The sequence below is a fragment of the Procambarus clarkii genome, chromosome 3, assembly GCF_040958095.1.
Source record: "Procambarus clarkii isolate CNS0578487 chromosome 3, FALCON_Pclarkii_2.0, whole genome shotgun sequence".
Classification (NCBI taxonomy): domain Eukaryota; kingdom Metazoa; phylum Arthropoda; class Malacostraca; order Decapoda; family Cambaridae; genus Procambarus; species Procambarus clarkii.
The window spans coordinates 50,060,181-50,075,772 of NC_091152.1; the positions used below are offsets into that span (position 1 = coordinate 50,060,181).

At 45.9% G+C, this 15,592-nt stretch overlaps 1 protein-coding gene across 1 annotated transcript in view; it reads right to left on the minus strand.

Moving 5' to 3' along the window:
* Positions 1-410: 410 nt before the first annotated feature.
* Positions 411-15,592, minus strand: part of LOC138369026 (sarcoplasmic reticulum histidine-rich calcium-binding protein-like) — a 103,798-nt gene continuing 88,616 nt past the window's right edge. Inside the window, exons 2-3 of the mRNA XM_069331898.1 lie at positions 2,220-2,345; positions 411-1,474 (exon numbers count right to left, since the gene is read on the minus strand). Coding sequence (XP_069187999.1) covers positions 411-1,474; positions 2,220-2,345 — 1,190 coding nt within the window. The remainder of the gene's footprint in view (positions 1,475-2,219; positions 2,346-15,592) is intronic.

Sequence of the window (15,592 nt, forward strand, 5' to 3'; positions counted from 1 at the left end):
CGCCACAGACTCCATTGCCCCAAACATAACTTTCTCTGTCAAGTAATTTATCGAATCACTGATTACCAATTAACTGGCAGCCGAGGTAAACTACAGCCTCTTCTACAGCCTAATGTTTGTGCCAAGGTTGTGTAGGCAGGAGCCATGACGCGCCGCCTGATCACTCTTGTGCCCAGGTTGTGTAGGCAGGAGCCATGACGCGCCGCCTGATCACTCTTGTGCCCAGGTTGTGTAGGCAGCAGCCATGACGCGCCACCTGATCACTCTTGTGCCCAGGTTGTGTAGGCAGGAGCCATGACGCGCCGCATGATCACTCTTGTGCCAAGGTTGTGTAGGCAGCAGCCATGACGCGCCGCCTGATCACTCTTGTGCCAAGGTTGTGTAGGCAGCAGCCATGACGCGCCACCTGATCACTCTTGTGCCAAGGTTGTGTAGGCAGCAGCCATGACGCGCCGCCTGATCACTCTTGTGTAAGACACCAACTGGTAGACACGAGTTATCTCCCCCGCCCCTCGCGTCCTAACGCTAATTACATCATTTATCGACTCCTCCAAAACGTTTCCACCGCCATTATCTTGTCGGGTAATATGGGCCCCTTCCTCCTTGTTCTTGTGGCCCCGTCTGGACCAGCGTCTTCCCTCCTCCTCCTCCTCCAGGGCCATCCCCAGGGCCATCTTGTGGCCCAGTCTGGAGCAGCGTCTTCCCTCCTCCTCCTCCTCCTCCAGGGCCATCTTGTAGCCCCGTCTGGAGCAGCGTCTTCCCTCCTCCTCCTCCTCCAGGGCCATCTCCAGGGCCATCTTGTGGCCCCGTCTGGAGCAGCGTCTTCCCTCCTCCTCCTCCAGGGCCATCCCCAGGGCCATCTTGTGGCCCACTGTGGCCCCACTGTGGCCCCACTGTGGCCCCACTGTGGCCCCGCTGTGGCCCCACTGTGGCCCCGCTGAGGCCCCACTGTGGCCCTGCTGTGGCCCCGCTGTGGCCCCGCTGTGGCCCCACTGTGGCCCCACTGTGGCCCCACTGTGGTCCCGCTGTGGCCCCACTGTGGTCCCACTGGCCCCGCTGTGGCCCCACTTTGGCCCCGCTGTGGCCCCACTGTGGTCCCACTGTGGCCCCACTGTGGCCCCGCTGTGGCCCCACTGTGGCCCCGCTGTGGCCCCACTGTGGCCCCGCTGTGGCCCCGCTGTGGCCCCACTGTGGCCCCACTGTGGCCCCGCTCTGGCCCCGCTATGGCCCCACTGTGGTCCCACTGTGGCCCCACTGTGGTCCCACTGTGGCCCCACTGTGGTCCCACTGTGGCCCCACTGTGGCCCCACTGTGGCCCCGCTCTGGCCCCACTGTGGCCCCGCTATGGCCCCACTGTGGTCCCACTGTGGCCCCGCTGTGGCCCCACTGTGGTCCCACTGTAGCCCCACATTAGCCCCGCTGTGGGTCCACTGTGACCCCACTGTGGCCCCGCTGTGGCCCCACTGTGGTCCCACTGTAGCCCCACATTAGCCCCGCTGTGGCTCCACTGTGGCCCACTGCGGCCCCACTCATCACTAATGGATGCACTCATCTCCTGTTGGTCCCTTCACCTCCCTCCAGTGGCTGCGGACCCTACCTGTCCCGCCCTGTAGTGACCCTGTCACGCTCCCAGCTGGTCTTGTGCCCCTCTCACCTTCACCAGCCCCTCTCACCTTCACCCGCCCCTCTCACCTTCACCAGCCCCTCTCACCTTCACCCGCCCCTCTCACCTTCACCAGCCCCTCTCACCTTCACCAGCCCCTCTCACCTTCACCCGCCCCTCTCACCTTCACCAGCCCCTCTCACCTTCACCCGCCCCTCTCACCTTCACCAGCCCCTCTCACCTTCACCCGCCCCTCTCACCTTCACCCGCCCCTCTCACCTTCACCGGCCCCTCTCACCTTCACCAGCCCCTCTCACCGTCACCAGCCCCTCTCACCTTCACCTGCCCCTCTCACCTTCACCCACCCCTCTCACCTTCACCGGCCCCTCTCACCTTCACCTGTCCCTCTCACCTTCACCAGCCTCCAGGCCTGACACTCTCACATCAGCCACAGACTCCGTGTTCCTCCTCACCTCCGGGCTCATATTTACACTGCTATCTCGGGTCTCCTGGCTATCATAGCCCTTATTATGATAGCTAAGCTGGCGTGTTTGGGTCATCTAGCCATGGTCAGTTGTTACCGTACTGTGGCTCACGCGTCCCATTAGTACCGTACCCGCATCATCATCATCATCATCATCATCATCATCATCATCATCATCATCATCATCATCATCATCATCACCATCATCTGGTGCAACATCTGCTCCCCCCGCCCCCCTTGCACTTGCATGAAGGTATGCTGTTAAAATGCCCAGTTTCCCCTTGTGTTCCCCCTTGCGTCATGCTCTCGTCCTCTCCCGCCTGGCCCCAGGCTAATAAGTCATTTAGTGAGGTGTGGAGATTTTTTCGGGTGAGTGTTGTCACGCCCCGAAGCTGTTACAGTGTTGTTTCAGTAACCTTCATGTCTCTGGCCGCTCAGTGTATCTGAATATTGCTCTCTCAACACTTGTTAGTAACTTCCTTTTGGCGTCTTAATCCTGAGTATCGCTGCTGTTTGTGTCCTGACAAATATACTAAAACATTTCTTAATTAACGAGGATATTAACAAGTAGGTCTGATAGTGTGAGGCGTTACACTCTACTCTGTGCAAGAGTGTCACCAGGTGTGTGTCACCAGGTGTGTTGCTAGGTGTGTCACCAGGTGTGTTGCCAGGTGTGTCACCAGGTGTGTCACCAGGTGTGTCACCAGGTGTGTCACCAGGTGTGTCACGAGTTGTGTCACCAGTTGTGTCACCTCTGTATACACGTACCGTGAGTAGTGTAAAGTACGACTACGGCGACGCGCACCAGCTGCCCCAGGTGGCACTCTTGAGTGCCATCTGAGCAGGTGAGGCGCGACGTCGTAGTCGCAGCGCGTCGTCGTCGTCGCAGAGGGTTTTTTTGGGATTTTCCTGGAAGTTTTGGTGTGTTTCGGACGCGTGTGAGCGTCCGGTGTTTGGGTATGTGGTCAGGAAAGAGAGTAAGTCATGTTGATGGGTGCCAGGTGGTGCGCGTCGTCGTCGTCGTCGCGGAGGGTTTGGGAGGGGAATTTCCCGGATGTTATGACGCGTGGCATCCGGCCAGGCGTCACTTGAGAGAGTGTCATGTTGGGGTTGGAAGCTAAGTGGTTGGTATGCAGTCATGTAGGGGGAAGAGGGGGAGTGTAGGTTATGTTGTGAAGGGAGGGGGGAGCCCCAATACCTGAGAGGATATCAATGACGTCCATTAGTTCTCCCCCTACACGGACAGGAAGTGTTGAGGGGAGCGTGAGAGAGGGGGAGAAGGAGGGGAAAGGGAGGTAACAGCTGGCAGTGGGTTTGTGTGTGAAAGTAGTCATTATTTTTTCTTAAAGAATGACAGTTTATGTACCCTCTCTGCTTCCAGAGCGCTAAGGATATGTGGGCTATACCTACCACGTAGCTATGAGGAGTGACACCACATGTCCACATGGGTTACCTCTTCAAAGGCTGAGGCCTAACTGTTGCGAATGTCATCATCAAACTCTAACATAGTCAGTCAGTCATACCCCCCCCCTCCCCACTCCCCCCCTCCCCCTTCCCTCCATCCACATAGCAGGACATACCCACATACCATCACCACCACCACACTGCTGGGAGTGACAGCAATATGGCATACCATACTCTCTCATGACACAGCTCTCACCGGCACATAGCATTGAGTGTGACAATGTTCTTTCTCAAAGGTGAGCCATGAGCGCAACATACAAATTCCAAAATGCAGTCCTGGGAGTTTGACACACATTGATTAACAAGCTATCTGATTATTTATACAGCTTCTCTCTCTCTACATTATATGCGGGTTACATAGTGTGTCAAGAACTCTCTCTCTCTGTCTCTGTCTCTGTCTCTCTCTCTCTCTCTCTCTCTCTCTCTCTCTCTCTCTCTCTCTCTCTCTCTCTCTCTCTCTCCAGATCATTTAATAGTTGGGGAAAGTAACATCATTTTCCTTTCTCCTGCTGCCGCTGTTCACGTATCTTTCTCCATTTCACTTAGGATGACCACTATGTCAATTTTCGAGCCCCCCTTCACTCTCACCCTTATAACCTTGTAAGGTAACACGACCAATATGCTAACTTCATTCTTTACCCAATATCATTAATGTAACGTGGACAATATACCAACTTCATTCGTTCTTTGCCCAAATAACATTTTAAGAGTAACGATCTGTCTCTCTCTGTCTCTCTGTCTCTCTGTCTCTCTCTGTCTCTCGCTGTCTCTCTCTCTGTCTCTCTCTGTCTCTCTCTCTGGCTCTCTCTCTCTCTCTCTCTCTCTCTGCCTCTCTCTCTCTCTGTCTCTCTGTCTCTCTGTGCCTCTCTCTGTCTCTCTGTCTCTCTCTCTCTCTCTCTCTCCCTCTCTAAAGTCCACCACACAACACTTCACTTAGTAAACTCAGTCAAAGTCAGTAGGTTAGCGTTTACTAAAAGAGAGAAACATTTCACATCGTCACGGAGACGCGATCTCTACCTACAAATTGTTCTTGTTAACTGTGATCATTGAAATGTATGCATGTTTACTCAATCTCCATCACCTCTTCATCCTACATCCATCCATTACAGCTGTGCAGAGCTATCTTGTCAAGGTCTCACCTTCGCGGCGGATTGAGGCGTACTGAGATAGACAATGTAAAGGGATGGCCCTTACCCTCTCCCCGTCCACCACACTTACCCTTACCCCTACCACCCCCTCCATGGCCGAACCATCACTGCCCTCTTCCCAGACCGGATGTTTAACTAAGCTTTAGTATCACCATTCTTTGCTGAAATAGCATTTTTTTAAAGATTATCCAGTCATAAGCTGGTCTTCAATCTTATTATTATAACAAATCATAATTTGCTGTTCTCTCTCTCCGTCTCTCTGTCTCTCAGTCTCTCTCTCTCTCTCTCCCTCTCTCTCTCTCTCTCTCTCTCTCTCTCTCTCTCTCTCTCTCTCTCTCTCTCTCTCTCTCTCTCTCTATCTCTCTGTCTCTCTGTCTCTCTGTCTCTCAGTCTCTCTCTCTCTCTCTCTATCTCTCTGTCTCTCTGTCTCTCTGTCTCTCAGTCTCTCAGTCTCTCTCTCTCTCTCTCTCTATCTCTCTGTCTCTCTGTCTCTCTGTCTCTCTGTCTCTCTGTCTCTCAGTCTCTCAGTCTCTCTCTCTCTCTCTCTCCCTCTCTCTCTCTCCAGATCATTTAGTAGTTGGGGAAAGTAACATCATTTCCTTTCTCCTGATGCCGCTGTTCACGTATCTTTCTCCATCAAGGCTGTCTCTCTTAAGACCTACGTCATCCAATGTAAACACCAATCGATGAGAATAAGACCGGTGAGTCGATAGTGAAATAGGTCTGGGTTAAGTCTGTTTTTTCAGTTCTTGTAACACAGTCAATGTAGCGTAATGGGAAACCAGTCTTTCTACTGCCTACATAAATAGCGTTTGAAAATGTATGCAAGTCTAGACAAACTCCTATAGCCCTTACATTCTAACACAAATAAAATATTAGCACACGATTGCATCGCATTATATCATCATTAAGTAACGTAGAGATCAACTTTCTGGCTGTTGTCCGAATATCATTATTGAAATGTGAACTCATTTAGCCAAACACAATATCTCCATTACATCTCATAGCATATGAATATTACGGTATACCAGTTTTAACCCTCTATAACACAATGTAACGTAACGTAACGTAACGTAACGCAAATCAACTTTCTACAGACCAAATATCGTTTTTAAATGAAAGTATGACTTAGTCCATCTTCATTAAATCTCTCACCATATAAAATATTGGCGTCTACCCCTTTTAGCCCTCTGTAACACAATGTAACGTAACGTAACGTAACGCAATCAACTTTTGCAGCCCAAAATGACATTTTTAAATAAAAGTATGACTTAGTCCATTTTCGTTACATCTCTCACCATATAGACATATGGTGTTAGCATAATATGTGAAAAAAATAGTTGATTTCAATTCTTAGCTTGTTCTTCACATGTTCAGTGTTCATTCTTGTATTCCCTATGTTCCTTATCATGTTTCCATATTCTCTATAAGTTCATATTCCCTGCATGCTCACTCTATTCATCAACTTTTTCTTACATGTTTTCTGCGTTCACCGTATGTTCACTGTGTTCATTCCATGTTCTACAAATGTTCACAGCATGCTCAGTTCAATTCTTTTCACCTGTTTTTCTCATTTTTTTCTGTTTTCTACCATTTTCCCCGTATGTTCACTATGTTCTTTGTCAGGTTTTCATGTACATCATATGTTCTCTGTATAACTTTTATACTCAATATTCATGTTCTCAATGTTCTTAGCTTGTTCTTCACATGTTCAGTGTTCATTCTTGTATTCCCTATGTTCCTTATCATGTTTTCATATTCTCTATAAGTTCATACTCCCTGCATGCTCACTCTATTCATCAACTTTTTCTTACATGTTTTCTGTGTTCACCGTATGTTCACTGTGTTCATTCCCCTACTTAACCTCAATTTTTTTTATGTTCTTTGTTTCTTTAAACCAATTTGTTTCTTCCATTCACTAACTAGTTCTTTGTCAAATAATATTATACGGCAATACAGTCCCCTCAACAATTTTAGTCACTCAGTTTTTATTTACAAAACTGTGTCAAAGTAATTCTCGTCGTCGTCAGCTTAATAGTTCTACCAACCCCATTCTTAAACAAATCTACACTTTATTCAGTTCCAAATTTACAAAGACAAACCTTTTCTTGTAACTTCTTAACTAAAAATCTTTCGCCAATCAACTAAAACATAGTCACTTTCCTCATTTCTCAACTAAACTTATTATCCAATCAACCAAAAATAGTCAAAGGAATCTTTCCAACCCTGTTCATAACTAAACTTATTCCCTAGTCATCAGAAAAATATCCATGTTCTTCATGTTTCATTGTCATTTCATAACTAAAATTATCCATCAATCAACAGAAAAAGTCATATTCATCATCATTGTTCTTAACTAAAATTATGTTTTGTCAAGTAAGAAAAATAACCAAAGATATCTTTCATCGCTGTTCTTAACGGACATTATACTTTGGGGAGCACAAAATAGTCTCCTTCGTCATGTTTGTCTTTTTCCTTAACTACAAGTATTCATCAGTCAAATAAAAATAGTTACTTCATCATGTTTCCCTGTCATTTCTTAACTGAAATATCACTTCTCTCATCTGAAATAGTCATGTATAACCTCTTTCCATCACTATTCTTAACTAAAGTAGCCTTTCACTTTGCTAAAATAGTCATATTCATCATTGTTCCTAACTAAAATTATATGTCGTTAAGTAAGAAATATAGTCAAAGACACTCTTCGAGACATCAAGGACTTACTCAAAGACATCAAAGTTACTCTTGTTCTCAGAAGTCATTCTCAAAGTCATCACCGATTTTCTCAGAGTCACCAAAGTTATTCTCTGAGTTAACAAAATACTACTCATGTTCTCAGAAGTCATTCTCAAAGTCCTCACTGATTTTCTCAGAGACAGCAAAGTTATTCTCGGAGTCACCTTCGTTCTTCAGAGAAACTTTCCAAAACATCTTTGTTCATCAAAGTTATTCTCGGAGTCATCAAAGGTATTCTCTAACTCACTTTTGGTCATTAAAGTTAATTTCTATGTTATAAAAGTTTGTCTCAGAGACATCTAAGTTCATCTTAGAGTCATCAAATGTAATCTCTAACTCACTTTTGTTCATCAAAGTTGATCTCAGAGTTAACAAAGGTAATCTCTAACTCACTCTCGTTCATCAAAGTTGTTTCAAAGATATCAAAGTTAATCTCAGAGTTATCCAAAGATATTCTCATGTCCACAAAGTTATTCCAAGAGACGTCAAAGTTAATCAAAGTTATTCTCAGAATCATCAAAGAGATCTCTAATTCACCTTCGTTCACCAAAAAGTTGTTCTCTCAGACACATTCGTTCATCAAAGAAACTCTCCGTCCATCATGTTATTCTTTAAGTCATCTTCAGTCATAAAATTTCTCTCCAAAATGTAACTAGTTCAGCTTTTCATACAATACCGACGCTTCTGTTAAAATATATTTTCTTAGTCACTTTACCCTAAAACTGTTCTCAGAACTACACTGTCCCAATCCTACGTATCCTATCCTCTCCACCCAATGTTGCTTAGTTAGCGTAACGTTCCTAAACCTGACTTTACCTATCCTAACTTAACTTACCATACCTTTACCTATCGTACATAACTTAACCTGCATAACATAACTTTACCTATCCTAACAGGACTTACCTTACATTACCTATCTTACTTAACTTAACCTGCACAACCTAACTTACATAACTTATCTTACCTATCCTAAAGTAACGTAACTTGCTTTACCTAACTTAATCTACATTCCCTAACTGCTGTATCTTAACTTATCTAGTCCAAACCAGCCATGATCTAACTTACATAATTATTCCTGCTTGTCTTTGTGTTTCGTCAATCATTGTCTCATATTCATTTACTCATTTCAAGGGTTAATTTCTCAAATGGGCATTTTTGCATTTCAAGTGTTATTTGTTTAAGATTGGGAGTTTAACCATTTCAAAGGATTTTTGTTATATATATATATATATATATATATATATATATATATATATATATATATATATATATATATATATATATATATATATTGTGACGATAATCTCCTTCAAGAGATTGAGCCTGCTCTTCCCTCCATAATTACGTCGTCGAAATTATATAAAACGACTATGGAAGACATGTCCAACAATGACAACAACACCAGCAAGGCTTGCCAGGGTGAGCAAAACGTATGCAGCCAGCCACCTGTTCGGACTCCAACCACCAAACTACATGTTGATCGCTACCGGCTCCGCTGATTGGTCGCCGGTCTGGCTGCACCTGCACTCGCCCCCCCATACTACTTGATGTCTGGGGTCGCCCCAACTTCAGACCTCAGAATGTTCAGTGCTCTCGTTGTCACCACTCCTCCCAGCTAGACGCTAGCGTGTACTGAGAGAAGTGGTGGCTTTAAGCCAATATTCCAAATACCTCCCATTTACTTTGTATTGCACTTCTTGTTATTTTGCCTTAACGTAACTTTTCATTGTGTCATTTAATTATTCTTATTATTTTGATTGATTGATTTTATTATAAGAATTTGTTTGTGCATTTTATTCATGTTTTGATTTATTTAACGTAATTAAAATTTCATTGTTAAAGTTTACTTGTGTTTTGTGTGTCTTCTCCTTACCTTACCACAGACGAAGTTCCAGTTTTTTCTATTTTTTTTTTATAACTATGTGACGAGGCCATACCCCTAGCCTTAAACAGCCGAACACCAACGCGTTACCGTCACAAGTTATATGGGGGCCTGTCCTAGGAGCTTCACTCAGGTACTGGTGCCAAGTGGTAATTTATGGTAAGCGTATTTAACTTTGTTAACGTAGCTTTACTATTTTTCATATTCAATTTCATTTTTATAAGGTGCGGTGTATTGTGCATTACGAGAGTAACATATAGTGAAGGTGAGACAACTTTGGATTACGTGGTGACTGTAGGCCGCAGTCATACTCTTAATTGGTCATCTCTCCCTCCGTGTTATTACTCGTGTTTACCATCTATGTCCCTTGAATATTTCTCATTCTGACAGATCATCATATTGGTACCCTGGTACTGTGGTCTGCCCCGGGTCAAGAGTACCCAATCTTCTGCAATCTGACTGTAGGAGGACAAAGAGGGCCATAGTTCCTCTAGCTCGAACTTTAGTTGCTGAATTGGGACCTCAGCAGCAGTTCTCGTCACCAGTTGACACCTCGCACCCCTACACGTCAGTCAGAGATGATGATACATACAACGGTAGGGAATTAGCTTATTTTTTCAGAGCACAAAAGTTCGCTAATTCTGTAAGTATCATATTAAATTCAGTGGGAAAAACTTGCTTTATGTCCTATAGAGACTTGGCAAGGTATGCCTACATCCTTGGACTACCAATTTTACTTTTGAAGCATTTGACTGTTTCATTTGTTTTCGAAACTTTGTTTCATTTGTTAGTAGGATTTTCTTGCCCTTATTCTCTTACATGAGTACCGGGTACAAGATTTCCTGCGCCCTTGATTTAATCTAATCATTTAATATTTTTCACTTAACGTTAATTGTTAAAGATCACACAGGATAGGTACCAGTTACCACGTTGTCCTGTTTCTGACATTTCACTATTGAATATTCGTGTACCTTTATTTGCTAATTTCACCATGTTTCGTCTCCAAACTTTCCGTGCAAATCCAGCAGGTGAAATAGGGACTTTAAGTCGTGCCAAGAGGACTGAATTACAAACTCTTGCACATGAGTATCAACTAGAAGTTCCCTACCAAGCCAACAAAAATGACCTACACAACCTGTTGCTGGATTACTATTTAGAGCAAGGTAAGATAGACTCTGAAATTCATGAAACTTACTATATTGCAGATAAAACTGACTTGGCAACGATGAAACTTAAACTAGAGCTGGCTAAGATTGAACGTGAGCAGCAAAGGGAAGCCCGCGAACAACAAGAACGAGCGGCTGCCATACGGAGGGAAGAACAAGAACGAGAAATCACCCTCAGAGAACGCGAAGCTGCTTTGAGGAGAGAAGAACACGAACGAGGACTCGCCCTCCAAGAACGTGAGGTTGCACTACTCCAGGAGCGGGAACGAGTACAGCTTGAAACCAAACGACGCGAGTTGGAGATGCAACGCGAACATGACAAGCAACAAGCAACTCTGGCTCTAGAGTGTCGTCAACGTGAAATCGCCTTGGAAACTTCCCACTTCACTCAACGCCAACAAGCTACTGCCAATCTTCCCGTCAGTTTTAATATATCACATGCAAGTAAGTTAATGCCATCCTTTGTAGAAGCAGAAGTTGATGTGTTTTTCACCACCTTTGAAACCCTTGCTAATCAACTCCGTTGGCCTGTTGACCAATGGGCCACACTTCTCAGAGTCCATCTTACAGGTAGAGCTGCAGTCACACTCAGTACTTTGGCGTCTGAGAATGACTACTACACTCTAAAACAAGCAGTGTTGGACGCCTACCTACTTTCCACAGAAAGTTATAGAAGGAAATTCCGTGACCACCTGAAGGCAAGTACCACTACCTTCCTTGAGTTTGCTAACACGAAACGGAGGTATTTCATGAAATGGCTGGAAGCAGCACATGTCTCTACTTTTACAGAACTCGTCAACCTGATGCTTGTTGAAGAATTCTTGAGACGTGTGCCGCCTCCTGTCCGCCTCTACTTAGCAGATAAAGAAGAAACCGACTACCTGAAGTGTGCTAAGTCGGCTGACACTTACAGCCTCATCCACCGGCTGACACCTGAACCATCCTCCAGTAAGAAGTCGTGGTACAGTTACGAGAAGGTGAGCCCCGATCAAGCTGGTTCACAACTGTACTGCAAGTATTGTAGACTCTATGGACATACCATAGACAAGTGTGGTAAGTCTCAATACAAGGGAACCACTGACCAACAACGACCCAAACCAACTCCTCCTAAGTCCGGTAAGCCTGTGATGAATGTTGGTGTTGATGTTAATGATCTTTCTCTTTTCAGTAACCACCTGTATACTGGAACTGTCTCTGCCAACGGTTCAAATCCGGAGGGACGTTTCAAATTGAAGATCTTGAGGGACACAGCGGCTCTACAATCGATCATCTTGAAGTCGGCTGTGCCCAACATAGTCTACACCGGGGAAACAGTCTTCATCACTGACCTCACTGCTACCACTCCATACCCTCTCGCCAGAGTCCACCTGGATTGTCCCTACGTGAACGGAGAAGTCCAAGTCGCCGTCAGGGAAAAGCCTTTTCCCATGCCTGGAGTGCAACTTCTCCTAGGCAACGACTTGGCAGAAGACCTGCAACCGACCAACCTGATCGTCATGGACAAACCCCAGGTGTGTAACTCTGTGCCAATAAACCCTATTCTTGAGTATGTTCCAGCAGAGGTTCAAGAGAGTGATGAAGTTTCTCCTCCGGTTCTCGTGACCACCCGTGCACAAGCCGCACGTCCACAGCCAGCTGACTCTACTGCTACCGCTGTCCCTCAAGACCCTCAGAAACTCCCCCCGCATCTGACCAAGTTGGAGTTCCGTAAGTTGCAGAGGGAAGATCTTACTTTAACACCATTGTTTTTCCAGGCTGAGACTCAACCCGACAGTATTCCTGGGTTCTTCCTAGAGAACGACTTGCTCTACCGCAGATATAGACCCAGTAAACTGAAGGAGGAGGACGATTGGGCCAACATCGAACAACTTGTGATTCCCACCAGCCTGCGGCCCACTATTCTACACCTGGCCCACGGAGCATTCTCCCACTACAGCTTCAACAAGACTTACCATGGGATTCGTCAAGACTACTACTGGCCAGGTATGGTAAATAACGTCAAACAGTACGTAAAACAGTGTCATACATGTCAGATGCCAGGCAAACCGAACGTCTCCATTCCCAGAGCACCACTGATTCCCATACAGGTGCCTGCGGAACCTTTCCACAGACTCATAATAGACTGTGTTGGTCCTTTACCTCGGACCAGTTCAGGTAACGCCTACATCCTAACCATCCTGTGTCCTACCACCAGATTTCCCATAGCAGTTCCAGTGAAGAACATCACGGCTGCTACGGTTATCAAACATCTATTGAAGATCTTCACTCAATACGGATTTCCCAGGGAGATTCAAAGTGACTGTGGCACCAACTTCACCAGTGATCTCTTCAAAAGGACACTGGAGGAGTTCAACATCAAACAGGTATTGTCCAGCCCCTATCATCCTGCTTCACAGGGTTCTCTTGAACGTAGTCATCAGACCATCAAAGCACTCTTGAAAAAGTTTTGTAGTGAAACCTCAAAGGATTGGGATAAGCAGATTGACCTAATAATGTGTATTTTCAGAAGTCTCCCCAATGAGTCCCTAGGAGTATCTCCTTATGAGATGCTCTACGGCCGTAAGTGCCGTACTCCCCTTAAGGCTTTCAAAGACTCTCTCAGAGATGCCACCTTCAGTGAGCATCAGAATGTGCCCCAGTTTCTTCAAAACCTTCAACACATTCTAGAGAGAGTCCACCGCTTTGCCCATGATAATCTATTGAAAGCCCAGGTGAGAATGAAGACTCATTACGACCAGACCAGCAAAGTAAGAAAATTCAAGCCGGGAGACTTCGTCCTTGCCTATTTTCCTATCCCAGGTTCACCTTTACAAAACAGATTTTCAGGACCCTACTGCGTCAAAGAGTGCAGAAACAACAACAACTACGTCATAGAAACTCCAGATAGGCGGCGGAAGACCCAGCTGTGCCACGTCAACCTCCTGAAGCAATATAATGGTACTCCTCCCACTGTCTTGACTAACTATTCCACATTCACAGAACCCTACATCCACAGTGAGACCTTCCCAGCTTCTCCTCCCGAAAGCACTGACAAGGAGTCAGCGCTTTCTAATTCCGAAATCCTTAATGATCTTCCCAAATACTTTCAGGATAATCATAGTGCACCTCTCGTCAAGATCTTCAGAGAACATCAAGAGTTGTTCAGAGATGATCCCCAAGAGTGTAATGTTACCCAGCACGACATCCAACTGCTCCCCGACACCCGGCCGATTCGTCAACCCTTCTACCGAATCAGCCCGAGCAAGAAGGAAGTCCTGCGTGCTGAGGTGCAATACCTCTTGGATCATGGACTGGCCACACCTTGTGAGTCCCCCTGGGCCTCACCCTGTATCTTGGTGCCCAAACTCCAAGGTAAGGTGCGGTTGTGCACTGACTACCGTAAACTGAACTCTGTCACTGTCAAGGATGCTTACCCCTTGCCAAGGATAGATGACATCCTTGATGCCATTGGTAGTGCCCAGTACTTGTCCCAAGTGGACTTGCTTAAGGGGTACTATCAAGTGTGTCTAACGGAGCGCGCTAAAGAGATATCTGCCTTCATCACTCCTTTTGGACTTTTCAGATATGAACGCCTTCCTTTCGGACTATGTAATGCCCCGGCCACCTTTCAAAGAGCTGTCAACCATGTCATCCAGGGCTTGGATAACACATACGCCTACCTGGACGATATCGTCGTAGCCTCCAACTCCTGGAGTGAACATCTGCTCCAGCTGCGACGTCTGTTCTCAAAGCTCATGACAGCCGGCCTCACCATCAACCTGGGCAAGTCCACTTTCGCGAAAGGTAAAGTGCGTTATCTGGGTCATGTTATTGGGAGTGGCAGCATAGCTCCGTTAGACTCACACACTCAAGCCATCCAACAGTATCCACAGCCTACCACCAGGAAGCAGCTCCTGCGCTTCCTTGGTCTTGCCTCTTACTACCGTAGGTTTGTGAGGAATTTCAGTACAGTCGCCACACCTCTAATTCTATTAACCAGTCCCAAGCAACGGTATAATTGGACCATACAGCAAACCGTTGCTTTTGAACAACTCAAATTCCTCCTCTGTTCTAACCCCATTCTCGCCTCTCCAGATATCACCAAGCCTTTCGTCCTTCATGTCGACGCCAGTGGTACCGGCGTTGGTGGTGTCCTGATGCAACAACGAGGCGAGGAGGTTCTACCTGTCAGCTACTACAGCTACAAACTAAAACCACACCAGAGGAACTACAGCACTATTGAAAAGGAGCTACTATCCATCGTCCTGAACCTCCAACACTTCGCTCCGTACCTACAAGGCGCCAGGTCTACCACCATCTTCTCAGACCACAACCCTCTCCGCTTCCTACATCAAGCCCAATTCACCAACCAGCGTCTTCTACGATGGGCTCTGTATTTACAAGACTTCAACCTGGAGATCCGCTATATCAAGGGTTCTGACAACACCATAGCCGATGCCCTCTCCAGAGTGTATGAAGTAGAAGCGACTCCATCCATTACTCCACCACATAACGACGTACTTCTTCCAGAACCGCAGGCTTCGGGGGAGAGTTGTGACGATAATCTCCTTCAAGAGATTGAGCCTGCTCTTCCCTCCATAATTACGTCGTCGAAATTATATAAAACGACTATGGAAGACATGTCCAACAATGACAACAACACCAGCAAGGCTTGCCAGGGTGAGCAAAACGTATGCAGCCAGCCACCTGTTCGGACTCCAACCACCAAACTACATGTTGATCGCTACCGGCTCCGCTGATTGGTCGCCGGTCTGGCTGCACCTGCACTCGCCCCCCATACTACTTGATGTCTGGGGTCGCCCCAACTTCAGACCTCAGAATGTTCAGTGCTCTCGTTGTCACCACTCCTCCCAGCTAGACGCTAGCGTGTACTGAGAGAAGTGGTGGCTTTAAGCCAATATTCCAAATACCTCCCATTTACTTTGTATTGCACTTCTTGTTATTTTGCCTTAACGTAACTTTTCATTGTGTCATTTAATTATTCTTATTATTTTGATTGATTGATTTTATTATAAGAATTTGTTTGTGCATTTTATTCATGTTTTGATTTATTTAACGTAATTAAAATTTCATTGTTAAAGTTTACTTGTGTTTTGTGTGTCTTCTCCT